Below are 23,884 nucleotides of genomic sequence, written 5' to 3'. Positions count from 1 at the left end.
CAAAAGGCACCTGACAGCGACAAGAGATCTGTTGTTTTGTTGACACATTTCATTTACCAGACTGCAAAAATGACAAAGGCACAGACAGTAGTGTCTCCATGTTCTCATTACATTGCCAAAATAACATCAGACAATTCCCAATTAGAAATATATGAAACTAGAACGGGTCATTTACATCGCAGTTACAACATCACGGACTTAATTCGAGATTTCATCGGGGCGACAAGAAGGGCTAATATTGACGTTATAATAACAAGACCCGTCGAATGGGAAGATAAGATTCAATACGGTCCAAATTGTTCCAAATTGGCGGTTGTGGTTGATAATTATTCATTTGTGATCATATTTGATATACGCCAGGACACATCATCATCATCATCATCACCGCCGATATTCATAACTATACCAATAGCAGATGGGATTGAAAAATGTCAGTGGATACCTCCACCACTTACAACCGAGGAGGAGGAAGAAGAACAGGTAAACAATCAAGAATCAGAAGCATATATCAATTCCAGACAAATTGCAATATTTTCCAAAGATTATCTATATGTTAAGATTTATTCATTAGATTGTACAAATGTATTATTTACAATTTTGTACCCTTTATCCCATGATATTATAATCAGACCAAATAAAGATAATCGATTCTGGTCAATTATTGGCAATACTCTTGAACATAATGCCGCTCCAATACTATATCATTTTTATAATGAAGGTGCCATAAGTGTTTTGATTCATACTTTTAGATTACCGAATAAATTTATCACATTCCCACAAATTTCTTGGTCCCCCTCTGGGAATTGGTTACTGATCTTTAACGATACCGAAGTATTATTTGGATATCATTTGATGGTCTATGATTTTTTCGGGAAAGTGATGGTGAATGGCGAAGAGAGTTCTAAGGATAGTATTGTGCCTATGATTGATATGAAATGTTTTGAGGATGGGATTGTTGATTTTTCAAAAGAGAACAATATTCAAATGAGTCCTTCTAGATTTCATTCAAATTGGTTAGCTTCAGCTGATGGATCGGAGTATTTGTTCATATGTGGAATTGAACAAAAGCGAATATGTATTCAAGTGATTAGTTTTAATTTATTGAGAGTGATTAAGCGGGAGATAATGGAAATACCTGAGAATGAAAGAGGATGGGAACAAGATAAGAATGGAGGGATAATGAATAAGAATATTTCAATTCCTGGTAATTTGAAACTTGAAATCACAAATGTATTAGTTGAAGGTTCAAATATATTCATAACATTGAATGATTCATATGTTCTTTATTACATCTTTGATTATCAAGCTGAACATAAGATCAAGTTTAAGACTATCATAAGTCTATTTGATTCCATTATTGATATCATTCCTACAAAGAATAACGAGGCTGTGTTTGTGACTCGTCTGCTGACTATCTTATACGATATGAATAAACTCATAGCCAAAGCGCTCTTTCAATCAGATAATGGAATACAGAGTATCAGTTATGGAAGTGAAGAAGCGATAATCTTATACAATAGCGCAATCACTCGAAATTGGGAAATTATATCCACCCGTATGACAAAACGACTGCCATCTAAAAAGAGAACTCATTTAAGTTTGATAGCTGATACTTCAATGAATGTGGATGAAGTCACTGACACGTTCCATGAATTGAAACGAGCTAGATCTCACCGCATGCATTGAAGAATGAAAACATAAGTCAAAAATAATAAACTTTGTATTAATATTGTAATATACACGATGATAAACCGGATGTTCTTTTTTGTAATTATGTACAAGAAATTGACGTTGGGAAGACACTACCTGTATACCCATCTAACTAGATTTCTTCTTTGGTGCACCCTTATTTCTAGCTCTTCTAGCTGCAGCCATTTGGAGTCTATATTCTTCTCTTGGATCAACAAGTTTTAATTCAGGGAACCATTTCTTAAAATCCTTAAATGTTGGAACTGAATCGTTGTCACCATAATATTTAACAACTTGTGGACCTACTAATTCTCTTTTTAATAAATGATCAAACGATCTTTTTCCAGTTGGATTGAATTCTTCTCCAAATATAGTACAACTTAATTTTTGAAGTTGATGTATCCTTTCCTTAGTAGGCAATCTCTTTAAAACTTGCACAGTCATTTCCTTTTGGTTACCGAAGAAGTTAGCATGGGATATACAAGTTCTTTTGATTGGAGAAATGAAAAACTTTTTTGGTAGTGTACTTTGGCACTACCAAATTGAGAGACTGTTGATTTTCGCATTTTTACACGACCCCTCGAAGGTTACAGGATCAATGTAACGTTGGGATGTTTCGGAAGATGATGATCTACAACGTAACTAACACGGAAGATATCACACACACGGATTAATGTTGTTGATGTTACAGCAAAACCGAGGAACTCCCAATCGCTGGGTTGCAAGATCAATTGGTATTTGGAAATACGCCTTTTTAATACCAATATATGGATTTTTTGACAGTTAAATACATATATTGATTACCAAAAATGCTTATTTTCAAATACCGATTGTTCTATTAACTAGTGATTGTTCATTTGAGTTCCTCAATCTTCTGTATACAGCTAATTGGATATATCCTTGTGGGATTCCTTGGTTGTCATGAAGAACATTTCAATTGAAACGAAACATGTGACATAAAAAAAGAGAACAACACATATTTTGTTCTGTCTCTCTTATAAAACATTTTACAGACAGAGCCCACACATTTTTAATTAATTAATTTTTTTTTTTTTTTCATTAATTAAAAGAAAAGCCGATTTTGAGATTTTTAGTTTTTTTTTTAAGGTTTGTAGCACCTGAGCCTCTCAAGACATCTTTTGATCTATAAATTATGTATATCTAATGATACCCCTAAGAATAAGCCTAACGGATTTGCCAACGGATTTGCCAACTATATTTATTTATACCTTTTACAAGCCGCATATAAGAAGATTGGATTGCTATTCTAGAATTCTTGTAATTTCGTAAATTTATATCCCTCTTTTTGCTACTGTCTTTTTCTTCTTTTAATTTATTTTTAAATCGTAAATCGGTAGAGACTCATTTTTTTTCTTCTTCTCTTTCTAATTCCATTTCATTTTGGTTGTCACTTTTTATTTTATTTATAATTCATTTTTATCCCTTTATTTTTAGTATTAGGAATATTCATATAGAAGGAGATAGAAACATCACACTGGACATCACCTACGCAACAACTACCAACATTATCAACTACCATTTATCCAAAAAGAAAGAAATTTGTAATCTAAAATTAGAATCGCAATTTTTCTTATTTTTACAACCATCTCTTTATATTTAGCAAATTTGCATTACTACACATCATAATTAATGACTTTATAATCACACTAAACATAGATGGATCAACATAGACAAACACCTGGAATAATAGTCCACTCAGCAACACAATCATCATTGAATGATGATCTTGAAAATGTCCCTTTACAATCTCCCCTGCCAATACCAGCTCAAGATAACAACCAGAATAGATCAAGTGCACATGGCAATCACCACCCACTACGAGCGGATAGAGTAATAATACCTCGTTACAACGAACAAACCATACCACCATATCCTATTGATAGACCTGGACCTTCACAACAACAACATCAACATGAAAGTAGAGGGAGAAAGATGCTAAGTGTAATAAGTGGAGCAAGTTCTCCCAGATCTAGTCCAAGTCCTAGTCCTCCACGTCAATTACTCGCGGAAGCAATAAGAGATGAAGATTTCCAAGAGTTGCGAGAAGGTCTAGATTATGCATTAGGATCATCAAACAAAGACCCAAATTGGTTCCCCGTGTCAGCTCCTTATAGACAACCTATTGATGAAACCAACAGAACATTACAAGAAAACACCGATCCGGTAGCTGATATCTACAATGAAGACTTCACCACGGATATACCTATGCAAAATTTAAGACAAAGAAGACCTAGTTATCTTTCCAGAAGACATAGTCGTGGATCATCACGTATTTCTCCAACAGAGAATATTTACGACACTCATTCAAATACAAATAGTACAGGATATTTTGATAGACTAGATCCAAATCAGTTGGAATCTGGAACATACATACACCATCATCCTCAACATGAAGATGGTTCTGCATCACCCAAAAGAATTACAAGAGCAATTACAAGAATTTCCGATCGTATTGCAGGGGCTGGTTCTCGAAGCAAACAAAACGAAGAGGAGAGAGACAATAGAACTTCAGTAAGTCCACATTTACATCCAATAGAATCACATCCATCACTTCTAACCCCGACAAATGTTACATTTACAGATTATGTATCCGATAGATTAAGTCCGGTTCATTTTGCATCCGATAGATTAAGTCCGGTTCATTTTGCATCTAGATCACATTTAAGTGTGCCTGATATATCAATAAATACTGGGAATGCTTCATCATATACACAAGGGTTAGGATTACCTGTGGATAAACCTTCCGAGAAAACACCACTGAGAGAAGAAACCCATGAAGTTAGACCGTTGCCTTCACCTGTACATTCACATGTGATAATAGATCAATTAAGAATTCATTCCCATAATAAGAAACGTGATTCGGTTAGTTCCGTTGAAGATCTAGATGCAAATACAATGTATTTGTTTGGTAATTCATTAGGAATATTTTCTCCACAATCAAAAATAAGACAATTGTGTCATCGACTTTTTGAACATCGATATACTAATTTCTGTTTATTGATATTATTGATATTACAAGTTGGATTACTTTCATATAGGCATTGGGATCCAGATACATTAGGTGGATATGTGGGATATGGATACAATTGGGCCGATTATTGTTTGATGGTGATTAATATTCTATATACGGCAGAAATTTTCGGGAAAATTATCGCATATGGATTTATAAATGATCGGGTAATGTATGAAGAACTTGGATTACCATATCCTGTAAATGAACTTAAACAACAATATTTCGGGAGGAATTATGTTTGGCAATTTTTTATCTGGCTTGGAATTCCAAAATTGTTCAACAAGAAAAAGAATAACAATAACGTTAGATTTGCTGAGAATAATAAGCCATATAATGATAGTAGCACCCCTCTGCGTGATTATTCAAGTGATGAAACTGATATTAAGGAAGTAAACTTGGAAGAAGAACCAATTGATTTGAAACAAAAGTATAATGGTTTACGTCTGCATCATGGTGGATATACTCGCGTTGGATCTATTACAAGTGACGAAATTAAGTTGAATTACAATGAATCAAGACCAACGAACAAACCATTAGAATCAAAGAATACATTTTTAAAACCAAAGACTCATAATACATTCTTGAAACTTCATTTGAAACGAGCTTATTTAAGAAGTAGTTGGCATAGAATTGATTTCATATCCATGATTGCCTTTTGGATTTCCTTATTCTTATCGATTGATCATTATGATGCAAAACATAAAATTTTGATTTTCCGTGCATTAAGTTGTCTCAGGATTTTAAGACTTTGTAATTTAACCGCTGGTACTCATACTATTTTAACAGCCTGTAAGACTGCATTCCCCCAATTGATCGATGTTGCTATTTTCATTTCATGTTTCTGGTTATTCTTTGCCATTATTGGTGTTCAATCATTTAAATCCTCATTAACGAGACATTGCGTCTGGACTAATCCTAACGACCCCAATGACCAGTATATCAATTCCGGTCAATATTGTGGATCATATCTTGCACCAGATGGAACACGAATGCCATTTATAGAACGTGATGGGACGGCATCAGATGAAATTAAAGGATTCACATGTCCAGTATATTCACAATGTATTTCAGGTAAAAATCCATATGGAGGTTCAGTTAGTTTTGATAATATTTTTCATTCATTGGAAATGGTCTTTGTTATCATGAGTGCAAATACGTTCACCGATATAATGTATGATACCATGGATTCAGATAGTATGGTTGCATGTTTATTTTTCATTGTTTGTATCTTTATAATGACGGTTTGGTTGATTAATGTCTTTATTGCAGTTATTGTGGAATCTTTCAATATCACTAGAGAGGAAGTAGCTAAAGAACGGAAAAGAAATAGAGAAGGAGGTGGGATATTTAACTTTTTTGGTACTGACGAACAAGGAACTTTACTTTATAGTGAAAAGCTTACTCATCTTAAACAAAACAAAACCGGGTTGAGGTTTTATTATCGATTTGAACTTTTCTTTATATTCCTTATTTGTGCTGATTTATTTGTTCAATGTTTCAGGAGTGATGATATGTCAAACACTGCCAGACATACTTTATACCGATTTGAAGCTGCATTTACTGCCATTTTCCTTTTTGAAATTATTGTTAGGTTTCTTGTTTATCTTCCTCATTGGAGATTATTTTTCACATTCAAAAGAAATTGGTTTGATTTATTTTTAGCAATTGTGACTTCAGTGATTATTATTGACCCAGTTAAGAATGCACTTGGACAGGCATATTATTGGCTTACTGTATTTCAATTGATGAGATTTTATCGTGTGGTTTTGGCAACTTCAATTACTAGACATCTTTGGATGAAAATTATGTGGAATATTCGAGCATTATGTGATTTAACTTTATTCTTTTTCATTTTGTTGGGATGTGCAAGTATTATATTCACAGTATTCTTTGAGGCAACCGAGGCACCGGATGAAGCAGGAGAGGAAGTGTTTCTTATGAATACTTTACCCATTTCATTTGTGGCATTATATACCGTGACTTCCACCGAAAATTGGACAGCTATTCTATATAATCTTCAAGAAATAACTACTGATACATTTCAAAGAGTTATGACAGCGGTATTATTTATATTTTGGTTCATTTTGTCAAATATGATTGTGATGAATATTTTCATAGCTGTTATTGCAAAGACATTAGAAGTTTCAGAAACAGGGAAAAGAAAGCAACAATTGTTACAATTTATTGATACCATGACTAATAAATTACACAGTATTAATGATGAAATAGGTATGCTTTCAAAGATCAAGAAGAAATTATTTAAAAGAAATCAACCTAAAGATGAATTGGAAAAAGCAGTGGTTAATTTACTTTTAAGTGGAACAGCTGTCAATGACTTCTTGGATGATGATGATATTATTATGAATAAAAAAAATGTTCATGAAACAAAGATAAGAGAATTACCCGAGTCAAGCTGGCAAAGATGGTTCTATATAAAATACTGGAGAATACGTGATTCCTTCAACAACCCATTCTATGATGATGTTAAGAAGAATGAAATTTCATTAGAAGACTTTAATCCAGCAACATTTGCAAAAGATATAATCCAAGAACGGAAGGTTTTAGTAGAAAAGCAAAATCAATTTTTACAAGAGAATCCTAAGTTTAATTATGTATTTTACATGATTGGACCCCATCATAGACTTCGTAGAATTTGTCAAAGAATGGTAAAACCCAGCCATGGAGAAAGAATAGACGGTGTTGCACCTTATAGAAAGCTCTCAGAGGCAATTGTTGTGATATTTTTCTTAGCTACAATTGGATTAGTGGTTACTGCATGTTATATGACTCCAATATTCAGAAGAGAAATGGTTGAGGAATATGGATCTGTTAATTGGACTTTTTGGTTAGAATTAGCATTCACTTTATTTTTCACCTTGGAGTTCTTGGTGAAAGTAATTGCTGATGGATTAATATTTACACCGAATGCTTATGCACGTTCTTCTTGGAATATTATTGATATGGTGGTATTAGTTTCATTATGGATTGAAGTTATTGCATTCATGAGAGATGATGGGAATTTGTCAAGAGTGGTTAGAGGATTGAAAGCACTTCGTGCCTTGAGATTATTGACTATCAGTGAAACTGCAAAAGCAAATTTCCATAATACTATGATTGTTGGGTTTTGGAAGATTATTAGTGCAATGATTATATCACTTTGTTTATTATTCCCATTTTCAATCTGGGGGTTAAATATTTTTAATGGTCGTCTTGGATTTTGTATTAATGGAGACGGTTACGAAGGATGTTATAACGAATACGAAAATCAAGTATTTAATTGGAATATTCTTAGTCCAAAAGTTTACACTCATAACTACTTACATTTCAATAAGTTTAGTACTTCATTCGCTAGCTTGTTTGAGATTGTGTCTTTAGAAGGTTGGGTAGATTTGTTAAACAATGCGATTTCAAGTACTGGTGTTGGAACAGCACCTAACTGGGGAGCTAGTCCATGGAATGGAATATATGTTATCCTTTTCAATTTCTTGAGTATTGTTTTCATTTTGACTTTATTCGTTTCTGTGATTATTAACAATTATTTGGAAACTACTGGAAGAGCATATTTGACACCTGATCAAATTGCATGGTATCAAGTTAAACAAATATTGGTCCAAACAAAGCCATCCAAAAGAAAAGATCTCAATAGGTTGTCATTTTTCAAAAAGTTCTGTTATAAGATGACAGTTGAGAGGAATAAGGTCTGGACAAGAATTTTGAATTTTACTTTATTTTTACATGTTTTGGCATTATTATTAGAATGTTATCCTTCAGGAGCGGCATTGGATGATTTTAGAAGTGTTATATATATGATTGCAGCTAGTATGTTTTTGGTGAATGCAGTTATGTTATTTGTGGCACGAGGTTCATCATTTTGGCACTTCAAATGGAATGTTTTTAATTCAATCGTATCCGTAGGTGCCTTCGTAACAACAATTATCGGATTTACTGTTGATCCAGATTCAACATTTATGAATTTCAATAAATTATTCCTTGTTGGATTGTTATTATTCATTATTCCAAGAAGTAATAGATTAAATCAACTTTTAAAATTCGCATCTGCATCATTACCCAATTTGATTTCCTTGATGTTTACTTGGATAGTTCTTTTCTTGTTATTTGCCATTGCAATGAATCAAATATTTGGTCTTACAAAGATTGGTCCAAACGGTACTGATAATATAAACTTACGGTCGGTTCCAAAGGCATTAATTTTATTATTCAGGTGTAGTTTTGGAGAAGGGTGGAATTATATTATGTATGATTATACATTAGAACCACCATTTTGTACTTCTGAAGTTAACATTGATTCAAATGATTGTGGAAAGAAACAATATGCATATATTTTGTTTATTGCTTGGAATATTATATCTATGTACATTTTGTTGAATATGTTTATTTCATTGATTTTGGATAGTTTCAGTTATATTAGTCATAAATCAGGATATAGTGATTTGATTCAAAGAGAAGAAATTAGAAAATTCAAAAGAACATGGCAAGAATTTGATTCTGAAGGTACTGGATATATAAAACCAATAGAATTACCAAAATTCTTACATAAATTGGATGGAGCACTTTCATTTCATTTTTATTCTGGTTCATTATCAATCCCCTACCTTTGTAAACAATGGGTGAAGAGAAATAATCCAAATAATCCATATGATGTTACAGTCAATTTTGATGCAATTGAACAAACGATGAATCAAATGGATATTGACAAGATTAGGGAAAGACGAAATGCATATGAAATGTTTATTGAAGAAGCTTTATTAACTATGGAATTAAATGAAGACCCGGGGATTTCATTCACAAGAATATTATTACACTTACCTTTATATACTTCCTTTGATGCTGGACAATGTCTTAATTTGATTGATTTCTTGGAAAGAAGATTGCTTGTTCAAAAAGTACAAAAGAGACTTTATACCAAGAGAGTATATGAAACAATTGCTTCTTATGCATGTAGATGGAAATATAAAAAGGATAAGACTTTAGGAATCAGTACTACAGATATTGCATTTGATAGCAAATTAAAGAGAAATAGTTATTTGACAAATGAAAAATTGAGAATAAATAATCCAACTGCGACAAGTATGACTACTGAAGGAAGTGGTGGCCGATTATATAGAGGTCTGATTCATGTTCCAAGTGGACAAAGTCTGCTTAATGAGGACAATGTACATCTTATAAACACTAATACTGAAGGTCAAAGTCTGGTTTTTTCAGGTAATGAAAATGAAGATTATTTCCTGCAACAACCGGTAAGAACTGGGCTGGTTATATTTGATGATATGTATAGAACTCAAAGAACTGAATATTTCCCTAACACTCCACTTCCGATGTATAAGAAACGGTACTCAAGACCAAATCTAAAGATTAATACCTCAGGATCATCAAAGCAAGACGAGGAGAAGGATCCATTTTTAGATTACACTGATGGGGAGAAGAAGTAGAAACATTTTTGTTAAATTTATAGCATTTAAGAATTTATAGAGATTTCATTTTTGATTTTTACATCGTAGAGACAATTGGTTACTAGAAAATGCCAATCGTATATTATAAAATTTTACTCTAGCCTATCTCTACTCAGTCTTCATATCATTCAAACCCAATGCTTCATTTTGTTCAAAAGTTCTTTCAAAATCTTCAATAATCATATTTGGATCATTATCAGGAGCATAAACATTTTGAATATATGAAGAAGCTAAAGGATCTTCCATCACAATAGTGAATGGGATCTTACCTTCAATAGCATCTTGTAATCTGGCGAAGAAAGTAGTCCATCTAGTCTTTGTTTCTTCATCCATTGAATCAGAAGATTGGTTAAAAACACGACCATTTAATTCTTCCAAAACTTGAGTTAATAACCCTTCAATAGTTGTAAATCTCCCACCTAAAGTACCTGGAGTTAAATCCAAGTTTAATTCAGGAATATTTAATCCACAAGTTTCCGATTTCAAAATATCTCTTGCTAAATCTTCTGGATCAGTTACTTTTAAAGTAGTACGTCTACCTTTTTCAGGAATGGCACCACCGGTTTTAACTTCATTTGATTTATATCCACAATGATCACATACTGTAGACATGATGATCACATCTTTGAAATGGGGGATATTGACTGTTTTCATATGGGTTTCACAAGGTTTATAACATGATGAACAAGTTGCTGCAAAAGTTTGAACTTCATTGGCAAAATTTTCAATTTCGGTAGCATCAGATATAAATCCAGTTGAATGAGGATTTTTATCTAAAATTGAAGAAATATTTGAATCGGTAGCTTGTTTCTTTTCTTGTAATTCTTGTTGTCTTTGTATGGCTACATCATCAGCTGAAATTAATCCTAAGAATACATTTTGTTCAGCAGTACGATTATATTCATACATGGCCCATTTATGTTGAGATGCTTGTTCTTCAGGTAAATATTCAATCCAAGAATTCCCAGCTGGATCATCAACACTGACGGTTAATGGTAAAGTATTTGGTTCAGCATTAAGATAAGAATTTATTCTGGCGATGACTTGTTCTATTTTTGCATATAATTCTGGTTGGACTTGTTTTCTTTCTGGTTGATCACCTTGTAAATCTTCAATCATTTCTTGTAATAAACCTTCTATATTAATAAATTGTCCCTTTTTAGGTGGGATTTCAATATCTAATTCTGCGAATCTAACCGTGGCAGATTCAGATTTAACTACTTGACGATTAAAATCCTTCTTATTTTCAACTTTAAAAACATATCTAGCTCCCTTTTCAGCAATTTGAGCAGCTGGTTGGATTTCACTATCCTTGAAACCACAATGAGGACATTCAAATGACATAAGAATGATTTCTCTGAAATATGGGATCTTAGTTAATAATAAACGAGTAGTACCATTCTTATGACAATTCATACATAATGATTCAACTTCTTGTACTGGATGTCCTTCGACGTCATGGGCACCAGTGTCTCTAACTTGATTGTCAATTCCTTGTGCTTGTTCACCAACACTGGTGAACATATCTGGTTTATTATCTTCCGAGGACATATCTAATTTTGGTTTTTTGTCAATATGGGAATCTTCTTCCATTGATGCAATAATTTTATGGTTTATCGGTAAATTATATGCGTATTTGTAAGGATTTTTTTTTTCTGTTGAAGTCATCTCTTTTTCTTTTGATTTAATTGTTCTAATAAGTTCCAGAAGGAACTAGAAGGTGCTACCAAGTGACAATATCAGTTAGTAATTAATTAGTTATAAATTCAATTAAAGATATCCACCAACGGTGAAACATTCTTTTTTAAATTCGTAACTGGTCATTCTTTTTATTGTAATTGTCAGTCTTAATGTATTTTACTGGAGTGGAGCTTATTGGAACCCTAGTGATAATAGAATTCTTTTTCTAAGTACATCAAACTATCCACTCAACTTCTTTGAGATGTGTTGAAGACTAATTTGATTATCACACTAGTTTTCGTAATAAACAATATCCCAATGCTTAATGTTTAAAATGAAATCGATTAAAGACAGATTCTAGAAAATATATAAAGGAATATGAAAGGTTTATAGTGGTTGCGAAAAAACAAGAATATTTGGCAACAAAAGTCAATGATTTTTTTTGTGTAAAGTTTTTCAATTAAGTAAAGAAAGGTGTAGACAAGCGAGTTCATGCAAAAACAATTGAAGGAAGAATTATGCTAAGATGTTCCTATAATTGCGTCTTTTTCATACATAGACACAAACAAGAGACTAATGAGTTAGTCAGCATCAGGGTTCTCAACAAAGATGCAAATGTAGAAGGTGGAATGAGAAAATGGATGCACCTTGCAGGTCACGTGCAATTGACCAATTTTTTTGGCTCTTCTCAATTTCTTTTTGTTCAACTTACATCATATATAAATATATCATGGAGTTCAGATGTCGAAAATAAAAAGATAATAGAAAGGGCAAGAAGAAGAGGAGAATAATCCTGTTTAACCTAATTTCATTAAACAAAGATAAGGACGCAAAAACTTTCGTGTGTGTGTGTTATCTTATAAATTCATTCAGTTACACGATTACACATATTGTTTATTTATTGTTTTCTAAAATTGAATAATCTAAGCGACACAGTATCAAATTTCAATTTATTCAATTTTTAGGGTTTCTTTACTTACAGCAGAAAAAAATTGTGGATCCTTCTTTTTTGCTTTCACTTGCATTTCCCATTTTCACTCCACAGAATATTTATTTGGCTTTTTTTTACAACCACCACCTCATTCAGTTCACTAAGGAAAACCACAGTTTTTAATCGGGCAAATACAACCACATCCAACCACCACAGTTAAAAACTTTGTTGCCAAAAAAAAAGGGGACACACACGGCAAGAACTCCATTTATAAATAAATAAAACCACCCAGCCCACAATTTTCATTTAAAAATTGCTGCTTTTATTACATACTTTTTATAATAGACCATTTAAAACAACCAAAGAAATGAATAGTAGTCTAGACAACAACACTAACAATACAATGTCTACATCATCAGAAGTGACATCTCCATCTCCAATAGACAACAAATACACCACCTCCACTACCAACAACAACAATGACAACCACCCACAAACGCAATCAACAGTGCTGTCATCAGAACAATCAGTGGTAACACCATTCTTAGTTAAACATATTAGTGATCAAAATCAAATACCTAGAGATAATTTTCATAAATATTGTTATCGTCATAATCCAGATGTAACATGTAATAAACTAACAGATGAAGTTAAAATGAAACATATTCAAAATCAATTGGAAAAACTTCCAAGAAGAGATCAAGAAGCAATAAGTCATGTATGGTCAATATTTTGTGCTGCACCAATGCATCATCGTGAATTAATATTACAAGGTTTATTAAGTCAATGTTGTTTCCCTCAATTATCTTTCTTATCTCAAGAAATATCTTCATTAATTAGAATAGATTTTATTTCTGCATTACCTCAAGAAATTTCCCTTAAAATATTATGTTATTTGGATTGTAATTCATTATGTAATGCTGCTCAAGTTTCTAAAAAATGGAAATCTTTAGCTGATGATGATAGAGTATGGCATCATATGTGTGAACAACATATTGATAGAAAATGTCCTAATTGTGGTTGGGGATTACCTTTAATGCATATGAAACGGGCAAGAGAAATGTATGATGAAGATGATTTAAAACCAGCAAAGAGAAGATATTCCGTAGTGGCCGATGATGATGATGCCGCTGCTGATTCAAATAAAAGAATAAAATCAGAACTGACATCTCCAAAAACCACCAAGGTTGTACCAGTAGTGAGGAAGCGTCCTTGGAAAGCAGTTTATTCAGAACGGTTCAAATTAGAAAAGAATTGGAGAAAGGGAATATATACAGTCAAACAATTTGTAGGACATACTGATGGAGTTACATGTCTACAATTTAATAGAAAATACTTAATGACTGGATCCTATGATACCACTGTCAAAATTTGGAGAGTGGATACTGGAGAATGTCTTAAAACTTTAACTGGCCACACAAAGGGTGTTAGATCCCTTGTATTTGATAATCAAAAATTAATTACCGGTGGATTAGATTCAACTATAAAAGTATGGAATTATCATACTGGTACATGTATAGCCACCTATCGTGGTCATGATGATGCAGTTGTTTCAGTTGATTTCTCAAATAAATCAATTGTATCCGGTTCTGCCGATCATACCGTTCGTGTATGGCATGTTGATTCAAGAACTTGTTATACTTTAAGAGGCCACACTGATTGGGTTAATTGTGTCAAAATACATCTGCCTTCAAATACAATCTTTAGTGCTAGTGATGATACTACAATTAGAATGTGGGATATGGCAACTAATGAATGTTTACGGATATTTGGAGGTCCAGAAAATAATGGTCATATTGGACAAGTTCAATGTGTAATTCCATTCACTTATAAAGAACAATTAGTTGAAGATGAAGTTGAAGATGAAAGTGAACCTGAAACCCATTCCCATCCTCATCAACATCCATTACCTCATAATCAACCTCCTCCATTACAACAACAACCACCCGCCAATCATACTTTGAATTCAACTGCTGAATTACCCGTGAATGGTCCTACTCATTTATTAACCTCTTCATTGGATAATACGATCAAATTATGGGATATCAAGACAGGGAAATGTATTAGAACTCAATTTGGACATATTGAAGGGGTTTGGTCAATTAATTCAGATACATTTAGAATTATAAGTGGGGCTCATGATAGATTGATCAAAGTATGGGATTTACAAAATGGGAAATGTTTACATACTTTTGGTAATGATTCTAGTGTAAGTTGTGTTGGATTAAGTGATTCTAAATTTGCTGCTGGGTTAGAGAGTGGGGTTGTTAAGATGTATAGTTTCGAATAGACCCGTTTCGTGTATCTTTCTATTATTATTTATTTATTACAGTTTGTTAATTACTTTGTTTGCTTTTTTGGGATAATTTTATTATTATATAATTGGGTGTATATTCTATAGTTGTTTTATTAAAATTGATGTATTATGTTAAATTTGATAAGTTATGACGATTTAAATGAGTCAACCGGCAAGAGATTCCGACGACCCTTTTCGTTATAGATAGTTCAGCCCAAATTTAAACTTTTGTCCCATTGTTTTAATGGACCCGTGTGGGGTGTGTCGTAGATTGCAATTCGGTTCAAATTAACCCCGAAAAATTTGAACCGAAAGAACAATCGGTTGCAAAAAAAATAACACAAACATAAAAAAGCCACAGTTGTTACAAAGACTTGCTGTATCCCCATCATGTCAAAATTGATTATTAATTGTTTTATAGCTTTGTTACTCCGCAATCCACTTCCCAATTCAATTGTTTAAATGTATGGGGAAATACAAAAGAATACTAGTTTAATCTACAATAACACATTCATTCATCTCAGCCTCCACCTGCTTCACGGCTCATGTAGAGAGAGTTTATCAATATCAATGATTTATCATATAACATTATAACCGTATATAAAAAAAGACATAATTATATACAAAAGTAGACTCTTATATACATACTGTACGTATGAAAATCGTATATGCATTTCAAATTCATTCAACCAATCAATCACATATATTTAATGACCACAACACAACACAAATATTAATATTTTAATTTTATCAAAGAAAACATCTCTCAACTCAAGAATATATTTCTTTGGCCGTTTAAATTTATTCATTAACCCATTTAATGAAATAATTGTAAAATTTATATCTCCACAAAAATAATCGAAAAGATTTCAACGCCCAGCGATCGTCTTTTCCATAAACAAAAAATCTTATAAACCAATTCTCATACTGTAAAACATTTACCAAAAAACACAACCCCAATCTCTCTTCATATGTCTCTAAATTTGTAGATCTCTATCATATAATCCAAGACACATGATTGCCGTCAAACACACATAAATAAACAAATAAAAAATGTAAAATCTCACTCACTCTCTAAACCTCAAGTTCCCAAAAATGAAGAAACATTATATGATTCTTTTCGACCCTCACCAGAACTTCCATTCTTTCCATGACCATTCCCATTGGTACTAGTCTTGGTATTAGTTTTGGCCCTTCCACGGTTGAATGACCCATCCGGAGAATGATCATCATCAGTTGGTGAAGAAGAACTGAAAAAACAATAATTATCTAATAATTCTTTATATGATTTTGAATTTAAAAATTTACTTCTATTAGCAAGTGGAGATCTATGAGTATCTTCATCGATTTCCATCTTATCATCAATTAAATGAAATCCAGTCTTATTGAAATCTGTTGTATCTAATGGCCTGGTTCCCGATAATTGGGATTGGAATTTTGCTTTATAATTATTGGATGGAATAGTTGGTTGAGGCGATGGAGAAATGATTTTGGCAGCATCATCATTGGTATTCTTGATGTATGCTTCAGATATGTCCGGATTCTTATGTAATGAAGATAATAACGGGGATGATAAATAATAATTGTTTTTAACAAAATCATTCAAATCTGAAGAATTATCATTTAAAAATAATGCATCACGATCACGTTCTCGATTTGCTTCTTCTTGCGAAACTCCTTCTTCTTGTTTTACCAAAGTACCTTCCGTTTGTTCATCTTCAACATCAAGCATTTCTTCATCTTCATCTTCGTCTTCTTCTTCTTCTTCTTCTTGTTGTTGTTGTTGGCCATGGTGATTATGAAGTTCATTTTCTTGTTCAATTCTTTGAATTATTTCATTCTTATGTAATTCAATTTGTGAATCGGATTGAACTCTCTTAAGATATGCATTTGAATATTTTGGTTTGGTAGTATGTTCCAATATTTTCCCAACAGCCGGAGGTTCGCCACCTTTAGTAGTCTTAATTAATTTAATTTGATAATTCTTAAATTCATTATTATCCCAAAATTCAGCACTATTGGCATAATATTTAATACACATTTCATAAGTTTTTTCTTGACTACCCAATTTATGATATTCAACTATTCGTTCATCATCTGAACTATCAGCTGAATCTTTGGAGATCCTAAAACTATTAAACAAACTATTCAATGGGATTTTGAAAGTGAAACGATCATAATCATTAAGTTTAAGTACTTCTGGTCGATCAGGTATATATGCAGTTGGGATTTCAATTATTGTATTCCACAGATCTAATGAATACCGAACAGTCAAATATTTTTCAAACGATAGATTTTTAACAGCAATATATCCTAATAAATGTCTCTTATCTACTGATAAGAATAATTTTTCTAAAAATACTGGGGTTTCAGCTTCAATTTTACGTAAATAAGATAATGGTGGGAAATTAAGTAATTTTAACTCCCATTCAACATGTCGTGACAACTTGTTGCTAGTAGATACTGAATTGGATTCTGACATGGCCGCTCTTCCTGGATATTTTGTATCTCCTTTATTATCTAAATAGAAATTATGATATTCCATATCTTCATTCTCCGAATCTTCCTCTTCTACACTATATTCGTCTGACTCATCCGGTTCAGCACCTTCCAAAGTAGGTGAATTGGTAGCAGATATTGCTGCTGGTTTGTCTTTCTTTTTGAAATATCGGATGTCATTTGCACTTCCAAAATGAACTTGTTTATAAGTGGGAGTTGCCGGTAACGAAAGGGATCTTTTCTTATCAAAATAGCCAACTATTCCACCCTTTAATGAGGGTTTCAAAAGCTCTCCAGATTTCTTACGAACCAATTTATAGTTACCATTTGAATAGTTGGTTGAACTAATTTGAGGGGAATTCAACGACGATGAAGAAGAAGACATTAATACATCACTATTGGTATCAATACTATTATTTCTTACGGGGTCAATATCTGCTTCTTTATTAAGATTGACCGGTGAAGTTAATTGAGCATTCAATAGACTATTGGCCTTAGTTGGATCACTAGCCTTAATATACAATTCTTGGGACCTACTTGGTTTATGAATAAACCTCATCGATAACGGCAACTCACGTAGATTATCATAGGAAACTGAATGAGAGACTGAGCTCTTGGTGGTATCTGGGATTGTAGGTAGGGTTGGATGTGTAGAATGTGGTGGTGGTGGCTCATATGTCACGGAATGTCGTCTTTGGTGGTGGGGGGATATAGGGGAGGGGGAGGGTAGTGGAAGGGTAGAAGTGCCAGTAGTGTCTGAGCTATTTAATGTAGCTGAGGATGCAGTTGACTCAAATGGAGATGTTGATGTTATACTAGGGTCTATCTGTATGCTAGGATGAGGTCTTGATGCCTGCAGTGGGAACTCCTTTTGTTTAGGACACAATGCGGGATATGAATCGTTCATCTCACCATTAATTTATTTTCTTAAGGGATTTTTTGGAGGGGGGAAAGGGATATTTCTAAAAACTTATCTATACACCACACTCTTTGATTGAAAAACCCACTAAAGAATTCAAGCTAATTCAATTTGGTTTATATGCCTAAAGGAAAAATTGGATAATTCGTTAATGAATTAAAAAAAACCCTCTAGAAATATAAAAAAGGATGTAAAAAGATTTAAAGTTCAATTTTTTTTTAAATGTGTTTAAACTGAAATGTGGTAATTTAATTAATTATTTTAGTATCTTCCTTTTAGTTTTTCAGAATATCTTCTATAATAATAAAATAAATTCTTCTCTCAATACAAAATCTGATTGCATTTTTTTTCTTTGTATTTTTGTTCCTGGCAAAAAAATATTAATTAACAAAGTAAAAAGGTATAAAGGGGGGATGGGGGATATTTGTGGAGTTTGTTATTAATTAATTAAAAGCAGCCAAATTATTAAATAAAATGTAAAGCAAAGTCAAAAATTGAAACCAAGGATTTTAACACGGGATAGTTTAATTATTTAAAAAGGATAAGGTGAATGGCCTCCTTAATCATTCAAAACTTATTTTTGATACAGTCAGCCTTCCGAAAAAGAAAAGCAACACGTCTGAAAAAAAGCTTAAACTTTTTTAAAATTTTAACCAGTTTAAAAAATCCCCCCCCCCCCGTCCTACTCTCTCCAGCCCCCATTTTATGCAATACAAAAAGTTTAAAAAACGTTTTATGTCCACATTTAAAATACTTCATGGACTACACACATCCCTCTGTTGTTAATAAGATGATAGTATTTAATTGCTTACGATTTTCAAGTTTGTTTGCTATTATTAGCCAATTGTGTCAGCTTTTCCGGGGATAATTTAATTGATCTCATCGGAAAGCATGACTTCATCCCGCGTTTGACTAAATTCTCTAAGCCAAACATAGCATGAGTCGATGAGCTAGTGCATTTTATGACATGATTTTTTTCCTCACTCTTTGTCTCTTTTGCTTGGAAGGGTGGAGGGGCGGGCCGAAACAAGATTATTTGTACCGAGGCGAGATAGGTGGTTATACGATAGCTTTATTTTTAGTTGGATTTCAAGTTAGTCAGTTATTACTATTACCATGATGACTTATTCCTGTGTGATTGCATCATATTATCGGGTTGAACACGAGCCGAGCCAGCATTAATTGTCTTTGATTCGATGACTCTAAGCCAGCCTAGTTTTCTCTAAAAATAAAATTTCTTTTCCTAATAATGATCTCTGAAAGAAACTTTTTTTTCTGATAAATTCCAACTTCTTGCTTGGTCGTATTATCTACCAAATTTGTATAATTAAACTCAGGGGGGAAATACTCATAACCATAACCAGTGTCCGTAACTTGGATCTTGAAATAGATATGGGAAAAGGGATTCAGAACATCCGCGGACGTAGCGGATTGAAACTTCACCTCTTTAATTAGCCTTGATGCAGATAAATGACTCACGAAATCATCATTCAATTTGCAGCCACCATCATCTGCAATGCATGAAAAGTAAGTGGTTTTATCCGATTGTTCTAACTTTTTAACGAAATTTTAATCATTGCCCGTGGTTAAACTGATGATGGTGTTTGCCTAAAGTGACCAGAGTATTAGTTTTTCTTATCACAATTCTTGGCTCAGGAAAGCCGTACTCAAGTTTGCAACCACAGAACCCCACCAACAACCCTCTAAGATCTTGTCAAGACGAGACAACAACATTCCAATAGAACGATCTTGTGATTTATCATTCGGAGATGTATAGCTAAGATCAAGGTGGCATTAACCAGAATGATGGATGTTATGGGACTTGATAGTTTAGATTAAGCATTGGAAGCAGGGAGTTATTGATGTTAGTACAGCAAGCTATGAGTCTATAATGGATAAAAAAACAGCAACCAGTTGGATTGGACACGTTTAGTCATATATATAGAGTTAGCTCCATTTAAACTAGGAGTAATAAGTTGGTAGTCAACTTTGTATAAAGTTACAGAATGAATTAGAATTTTTTTGCAGCACTTTCAGATTTTTATTAGTGTTTTTTGGCAACTAATCCTTCAAATGGCAGCACCAATAATTTCTTACATAGTTAAGTTGCTTTAGTTTATAAAGGTATTTTTACAAATTGGGGAATGGTTGATTTTAAATCTATAAAATATCCAATCTATATACTGTATTAAAACAACTTCCAAATGAATAACATACTGCACCACCACCTACAATTACAAATGATTGTTTCCCATCATTTCTTTTCTCTTCAACCAATCCAAATCCAATAAATATTGGAGGATGTTGACTTCTGATATCTTGAGGAATTTCAAAACTCTTCCAGGTGAAGTTTGTCAAATCTAAAGTCATTATATTGGTTCTACGGGTGAGAATTTGCAACGGTGATATTCCTCCCACAACAAGAAGTTTATTCAGGTCAAGGAAGCGTATCTGACTTCCAATCCTAGACAACAACGGATGTTGAAACACTTCTTTTATATTGATAACATCACCTTCAATTGTAAATTTATATAGTTTATCATTCACTACTGGGACAAAATGATCAATTATACCTCCTGAAATTAAACCGTATTCTCCATTATATATAATTGAAGAACTTGCCAAATTCCCGGGATTATCTCCTTTTAATTTCACATGTTTGTTCTCGCCAGATTCAACGTCATATATCATGAATGAATTATCAGAATTGGTACCAGATTCCAATCCACCGAAAACTAATATCTGTCTTTCATTTAGCTGAACAGCAGAATGCCTAGCACGCTTCAATTCAAGGTCACTGATCTTTTCCCAAGCATTATCCTGGAATTTATAAACATCTTGGAAAGAATACCCTGGTCTAGATCTCCCTCCCATCAATATCATCTTGTCCCCCATAGTAGTCAATGTATGACACATTCTAGGTGGAGGAGCATTCTCATCTTGTGCTACATTCAATAAGGTACCATTTTTAATATCCAATGCAAGAGTTTCATTAGTTCTTGTTTGCTTTAACCCACCGTTGATATAGATATTGTCACCACTTGCTGCCACAGCCGGAAATTTAAGTTCCAATTGCTCGTTATCAAATCTATCATCTAATGACATAGAAACTGATTCATCGGTTGGATATTCTTGGGACTCAATTTCACCATTTTCACATTCATAAATCATTTGATCAGAATTGGTAGCATGAACAACTACATAATGTTGACAGAAAATTATGAATTCTTCCCATTCGTCAAATTCCTCAATTTCGAATACCTTTCTTTTAGATTCTTCATCTATTAAGTATAACCAATTTTCAAACAAATTCTTAATTTCAGCATTTGGATAATATTGTTTGAATCGTTGTAATTGGGCAGCTTTTGTAGAATAATGTTCAACACATTGAATTGGACTTCTTAAATGATTGAAGTGATATAACATTTTAGTTGCAAATGCATTATCCAGAGAATCTGGCATTATTTGTTCCAAGATTAAGAAATGACTGTTGGAAACTTTACTTGATATTTCAATTACTGGATTGGCAAATTCTGGTTTCATATATGCTAATGAAACTTCGGCAATAAAGATTTTGATTGAGGAATCGCCTTCAACTAATTGAGGAAGTATTTCTTCATATAATTTCAAATTCTTCAAGTCACATCCTACGAGTTTATAATTATTGGTTGAGATTTTACATAAAGTAGATTCCAGTTGGGTACCAATAACTCCTTTAATCTCGTCAGCTTGTTGAATCATATCATACTTATTTTGGATCAAATCAGGATAGTCAATGTCTATAAAATTTAAATCATAATCGGGATATAACGATAATAATTGAAATGGTAATGGATCAAATCCACAACCTAAATTAACAACATGAATTTTCCCACTCGGGTTTAATTTCATGATTCTAACAACCATTTGCATAATAGTTTCCATTCTAATCCAATATCCTCGGTTAATAGCAGGGGATCTTCTCTTTCCCTTTTTGACAAAATGTTTAAACCATTCACCTAGTTCTGGTTGAAGTTTGGTAAGATACAACATCTCAACACTTCTCTTCGAAACGATTGAAGAGTTGTTTGTTCCTTGAACTTGTTGATCATCATATACCTTCTTTCTTCTATCCTTTTCTATCTTCTTACGCTGTCTTGCTAATTGGTTAGCATCGAGCTTCTGGATCTTTTCATTCTCTAACATCTTTGCGATGAGATTGGCGATGATCTTGATACTACAAGAATTTTTTTTTTTCACTCTTATACTAATATTACTACTACTACTATACATGATAATTTATACCTTTTCTATATACCTTTAAAAGCTTCATTTAATTCTGATTTAAGTTTATCTTGTGTTATAGATTGACATCTTGTCAAAAATCTTGCTGCGGATAAAGTTGCACGTAAATCTTTGATGCTACTCACAGGTGTATGTGAAGTATTATCGTCATTATCTTCTTCCATACTATTCTCATCCTTTATCTTCAAACCTTCACCACATTTGATCCAAATCTTACCATTTATACCTATCGCTATCTCAAACTTACATTTTGTAGCCAACATTTCTAAGAATATAGTGTTTGGATTAAATAACAATTCACGAGCAAAATTCAAATTCACATCAAATATGTAACCAGATTCATCCAATAATCCAAACCCACCTTCTTTACCAGTAGTTGGATCAATACATTCTAATTCTGCTTCAATTTCAGGAATATCTTGAGTTACTCTAGCATATACTGCTTGACCATTTTTTAAATTTGGACGATTCTTTTTAGTTGCATTTGGAAATGCCATAAATGGAAGTAAGACAGCTGAAGAAAAATCTTGTAATTGAACTTTATATGATTCTCCCAATACACCTGTAACTATACCGATTACAAAATCATTAGTATGGGGTATATATCTCTTTGAGTTTGATTCTATATAAACTAATTGATTGGTATGATTTTTGTTTTGTTCAACTGAAATGATTCCAGCAGTTGATGCAATGAGTGTATTTGAAGTTGGCTTCTTATAGATTCCAGGACCTATAACAGTCTTTATACTTTCTACATCTTCGATAGGGAGTTTATCACCCGGTAATATTAAACTATGCGACATCTTGGAATTACTAATTTATAAATGTTTTTAAATAGTGTGTTGTAAGTGTTTTTGCTCTTCTCAAGATGTCAAGATTTGTAGTTTTTTCTGGCCCTGCACTTGTTACACAAAACCAAAATCTTATATTGCAGCCATTACCAACATCATCAATTCTTTGGCAATAAAATATCGACTTCAGTATCACACACGCGTTGATATTATGTGTCGTTAGTTACTGTCGGATCAAACCAGGGTTACACAGGTGAATACCGATTAATTTTACGGAGACAGTTAAATAT

At 32.9% G+C, this 23,884-nt stretch overlaps 8 protein-coding genes across 8 annotated transcripts; 3 read left to right on the top strand and 5 right to left on the bottom strand. All coding sequences in view use genetic code 12, as the record gives it.

Moving 5' to 3' along the window:
- Positions 1 to 69: 69 nt before the first annotated feature.
- On the top strand, positions 70 to 1,686 carry J8A68_004090 (uncharacterized protein; the record flags this gene model as incomplete). The annotated part of the gene is made up of 1 exon (XM_049408012.1): positions 70 to 1,686. The coding sequence occupies one exon, from the start codon at positions 70 to 72 to the stop codon at positions 1,684 to 1,686; it is 1,617 nt and encodes a 538-aa protein (XP_049262675.1).
- A 132-nt stretch (positions 1,687 to 1,818) lies between these two features.
- Positions 1,819 to 2,133, bottom strand: J8A68_004089 (mitochondrial 37S ribosomal protein mS33; the record flags this gene model as incomplete). Its single annotated transcript, XM_049408011.1, has 1 exon — positions 1,819 to 2,133. One exon carries the CDS (start codon positions 2,131 to 2,133, stop codon positions 1,819 to 1,821), a length of 315 nt encoding a protein of 104 aa, XP_049262674.1.
- Positions 2,134 to 3,366: 1,233 nt separating this feature from the next.
- On the top strand, positions 3,367 to 10,173 carry CCH1 (Cch1p; the record flags this gene model as incomplete). Its single annotated transcript, XM_049408010.1, has 1 exon — positions 3,367 to 10,173. The coding sequence occupies one exon, from the start codon at positions 3,367 to 3,369 to the stop codon at positions 10,171 to 10,173; it is 6,807 nt and encodes a 2,268-aa protein (XP_049262673.1).
- A 129-nt stretch (positions 10,174 to 10,302) lies between these two features.
- Positions 10,303 to 11,787, bottom strand: ZPR1 (zinc finger-containing protein; the record flags this gene model as incomplete). Its single annotated transcript, XM_049408009.1, has 1 exon — positions 10,303 to 11,787. The coding sequence occupies one exon, from the start codon at positions 11,785 to 11,787 to the stop codon at positions 10,303 to 10,305; it is 1,485 nt and encodes a 494-aa protein (XP_049262672.1).
- Positions 11,788 to 13,208: 1,421 nt separating this feature from the next.
- On the top strand, positions 13,209 to 15,095 carry J8A68_004086 (ubiquitin-binding SDF ubiquitin ligase complex subunit; the record flags this gene model as incomplete). The annotated part of the gene is made up of 1 exon (XM_049408008.1): positions 13,209 to 15,095. The coding sequence occupies one exon, from the start codon at positions 13,209 to 13,211 to the stop codon at positions 15,093 to 15,095; it is 1,887 nt and encodes a 628-aa protein (XP_049262671.1).
- A 1,087-nt stretch (positions 15,096 to 16,182) lies between these two features.
- Positions 16,183 to 18,507, bottom strand: J8A68_004085 (uncharacterized protein; the record flags this gene model as incomplete). Its single annotated transcript, XM_049408007.1, has 1 exon — positions 16,183 to 18,507. One exon carries the CDS (start codon positions 18,505 to 18,507, stop codon positions 16,183 to 16,185), a length of 2,325 nt encoding a protein of 774 aa, XP_049262670.1.
- Positions 18,508 to 20,679: 2,172 nt separating this feature from the next.
- On the bottom strand, positions 20,680 to 22,704 carry J8A68_004084 (tRNA methyltransferase; the record flags this gene model as incomplete). The annotated part of the gene is made up of 1 exon (XM_049408005.1): positions 20,680 to 22,704. One exon carries the CDS (start codon positions 22,702 to 22,704, stop codon positions 20,680 to 20,682), a length of 2,025 nt encoding a protein of 674 aa, XP_049262669.1.
- Positions 22,705 to 22,808: 104 nt separating this feature from the next.
- J8A68_004083 (exosome non-catalytic core subunit) lies at positions 22,809 to 23,606 on the bottom strand (the record flags this gene model as incomplete). The annotated part of the gene is made up of 1 exon (XM_049408004.1): positions 22,809 to 23,606. The coding sequence occupies one exon, from the start codon at positions 23,604 to 23,606 to the stop codon at positions 22,809 to 22,811; it is 798 nt and encodes a 265-aa protein (XP_049262668.1).
- Positions 23,607 to 23,884: the final 278 nt, after the last annotated feature.

Source organism: Hemisphaericaspora subhashii (assembly GCF_019202705.1).
Source record: "Hemisphaericaspora subhashii strain CBS 10753 chromosome Unknown scaffold27, whole genome shotgun sequence".
Taxonomy (NCBI): domain Eukaryota; kingdom Fungi; phylum Ascomycota; class Pichiomycetes; order Serinales; family Debaryomycetaceae; genus Hemisphaericaspora; species Hemisphaericaspora subhashii.
This window is presented reverse-complemented; position numbering and strand designations above follow the sequence as displayed.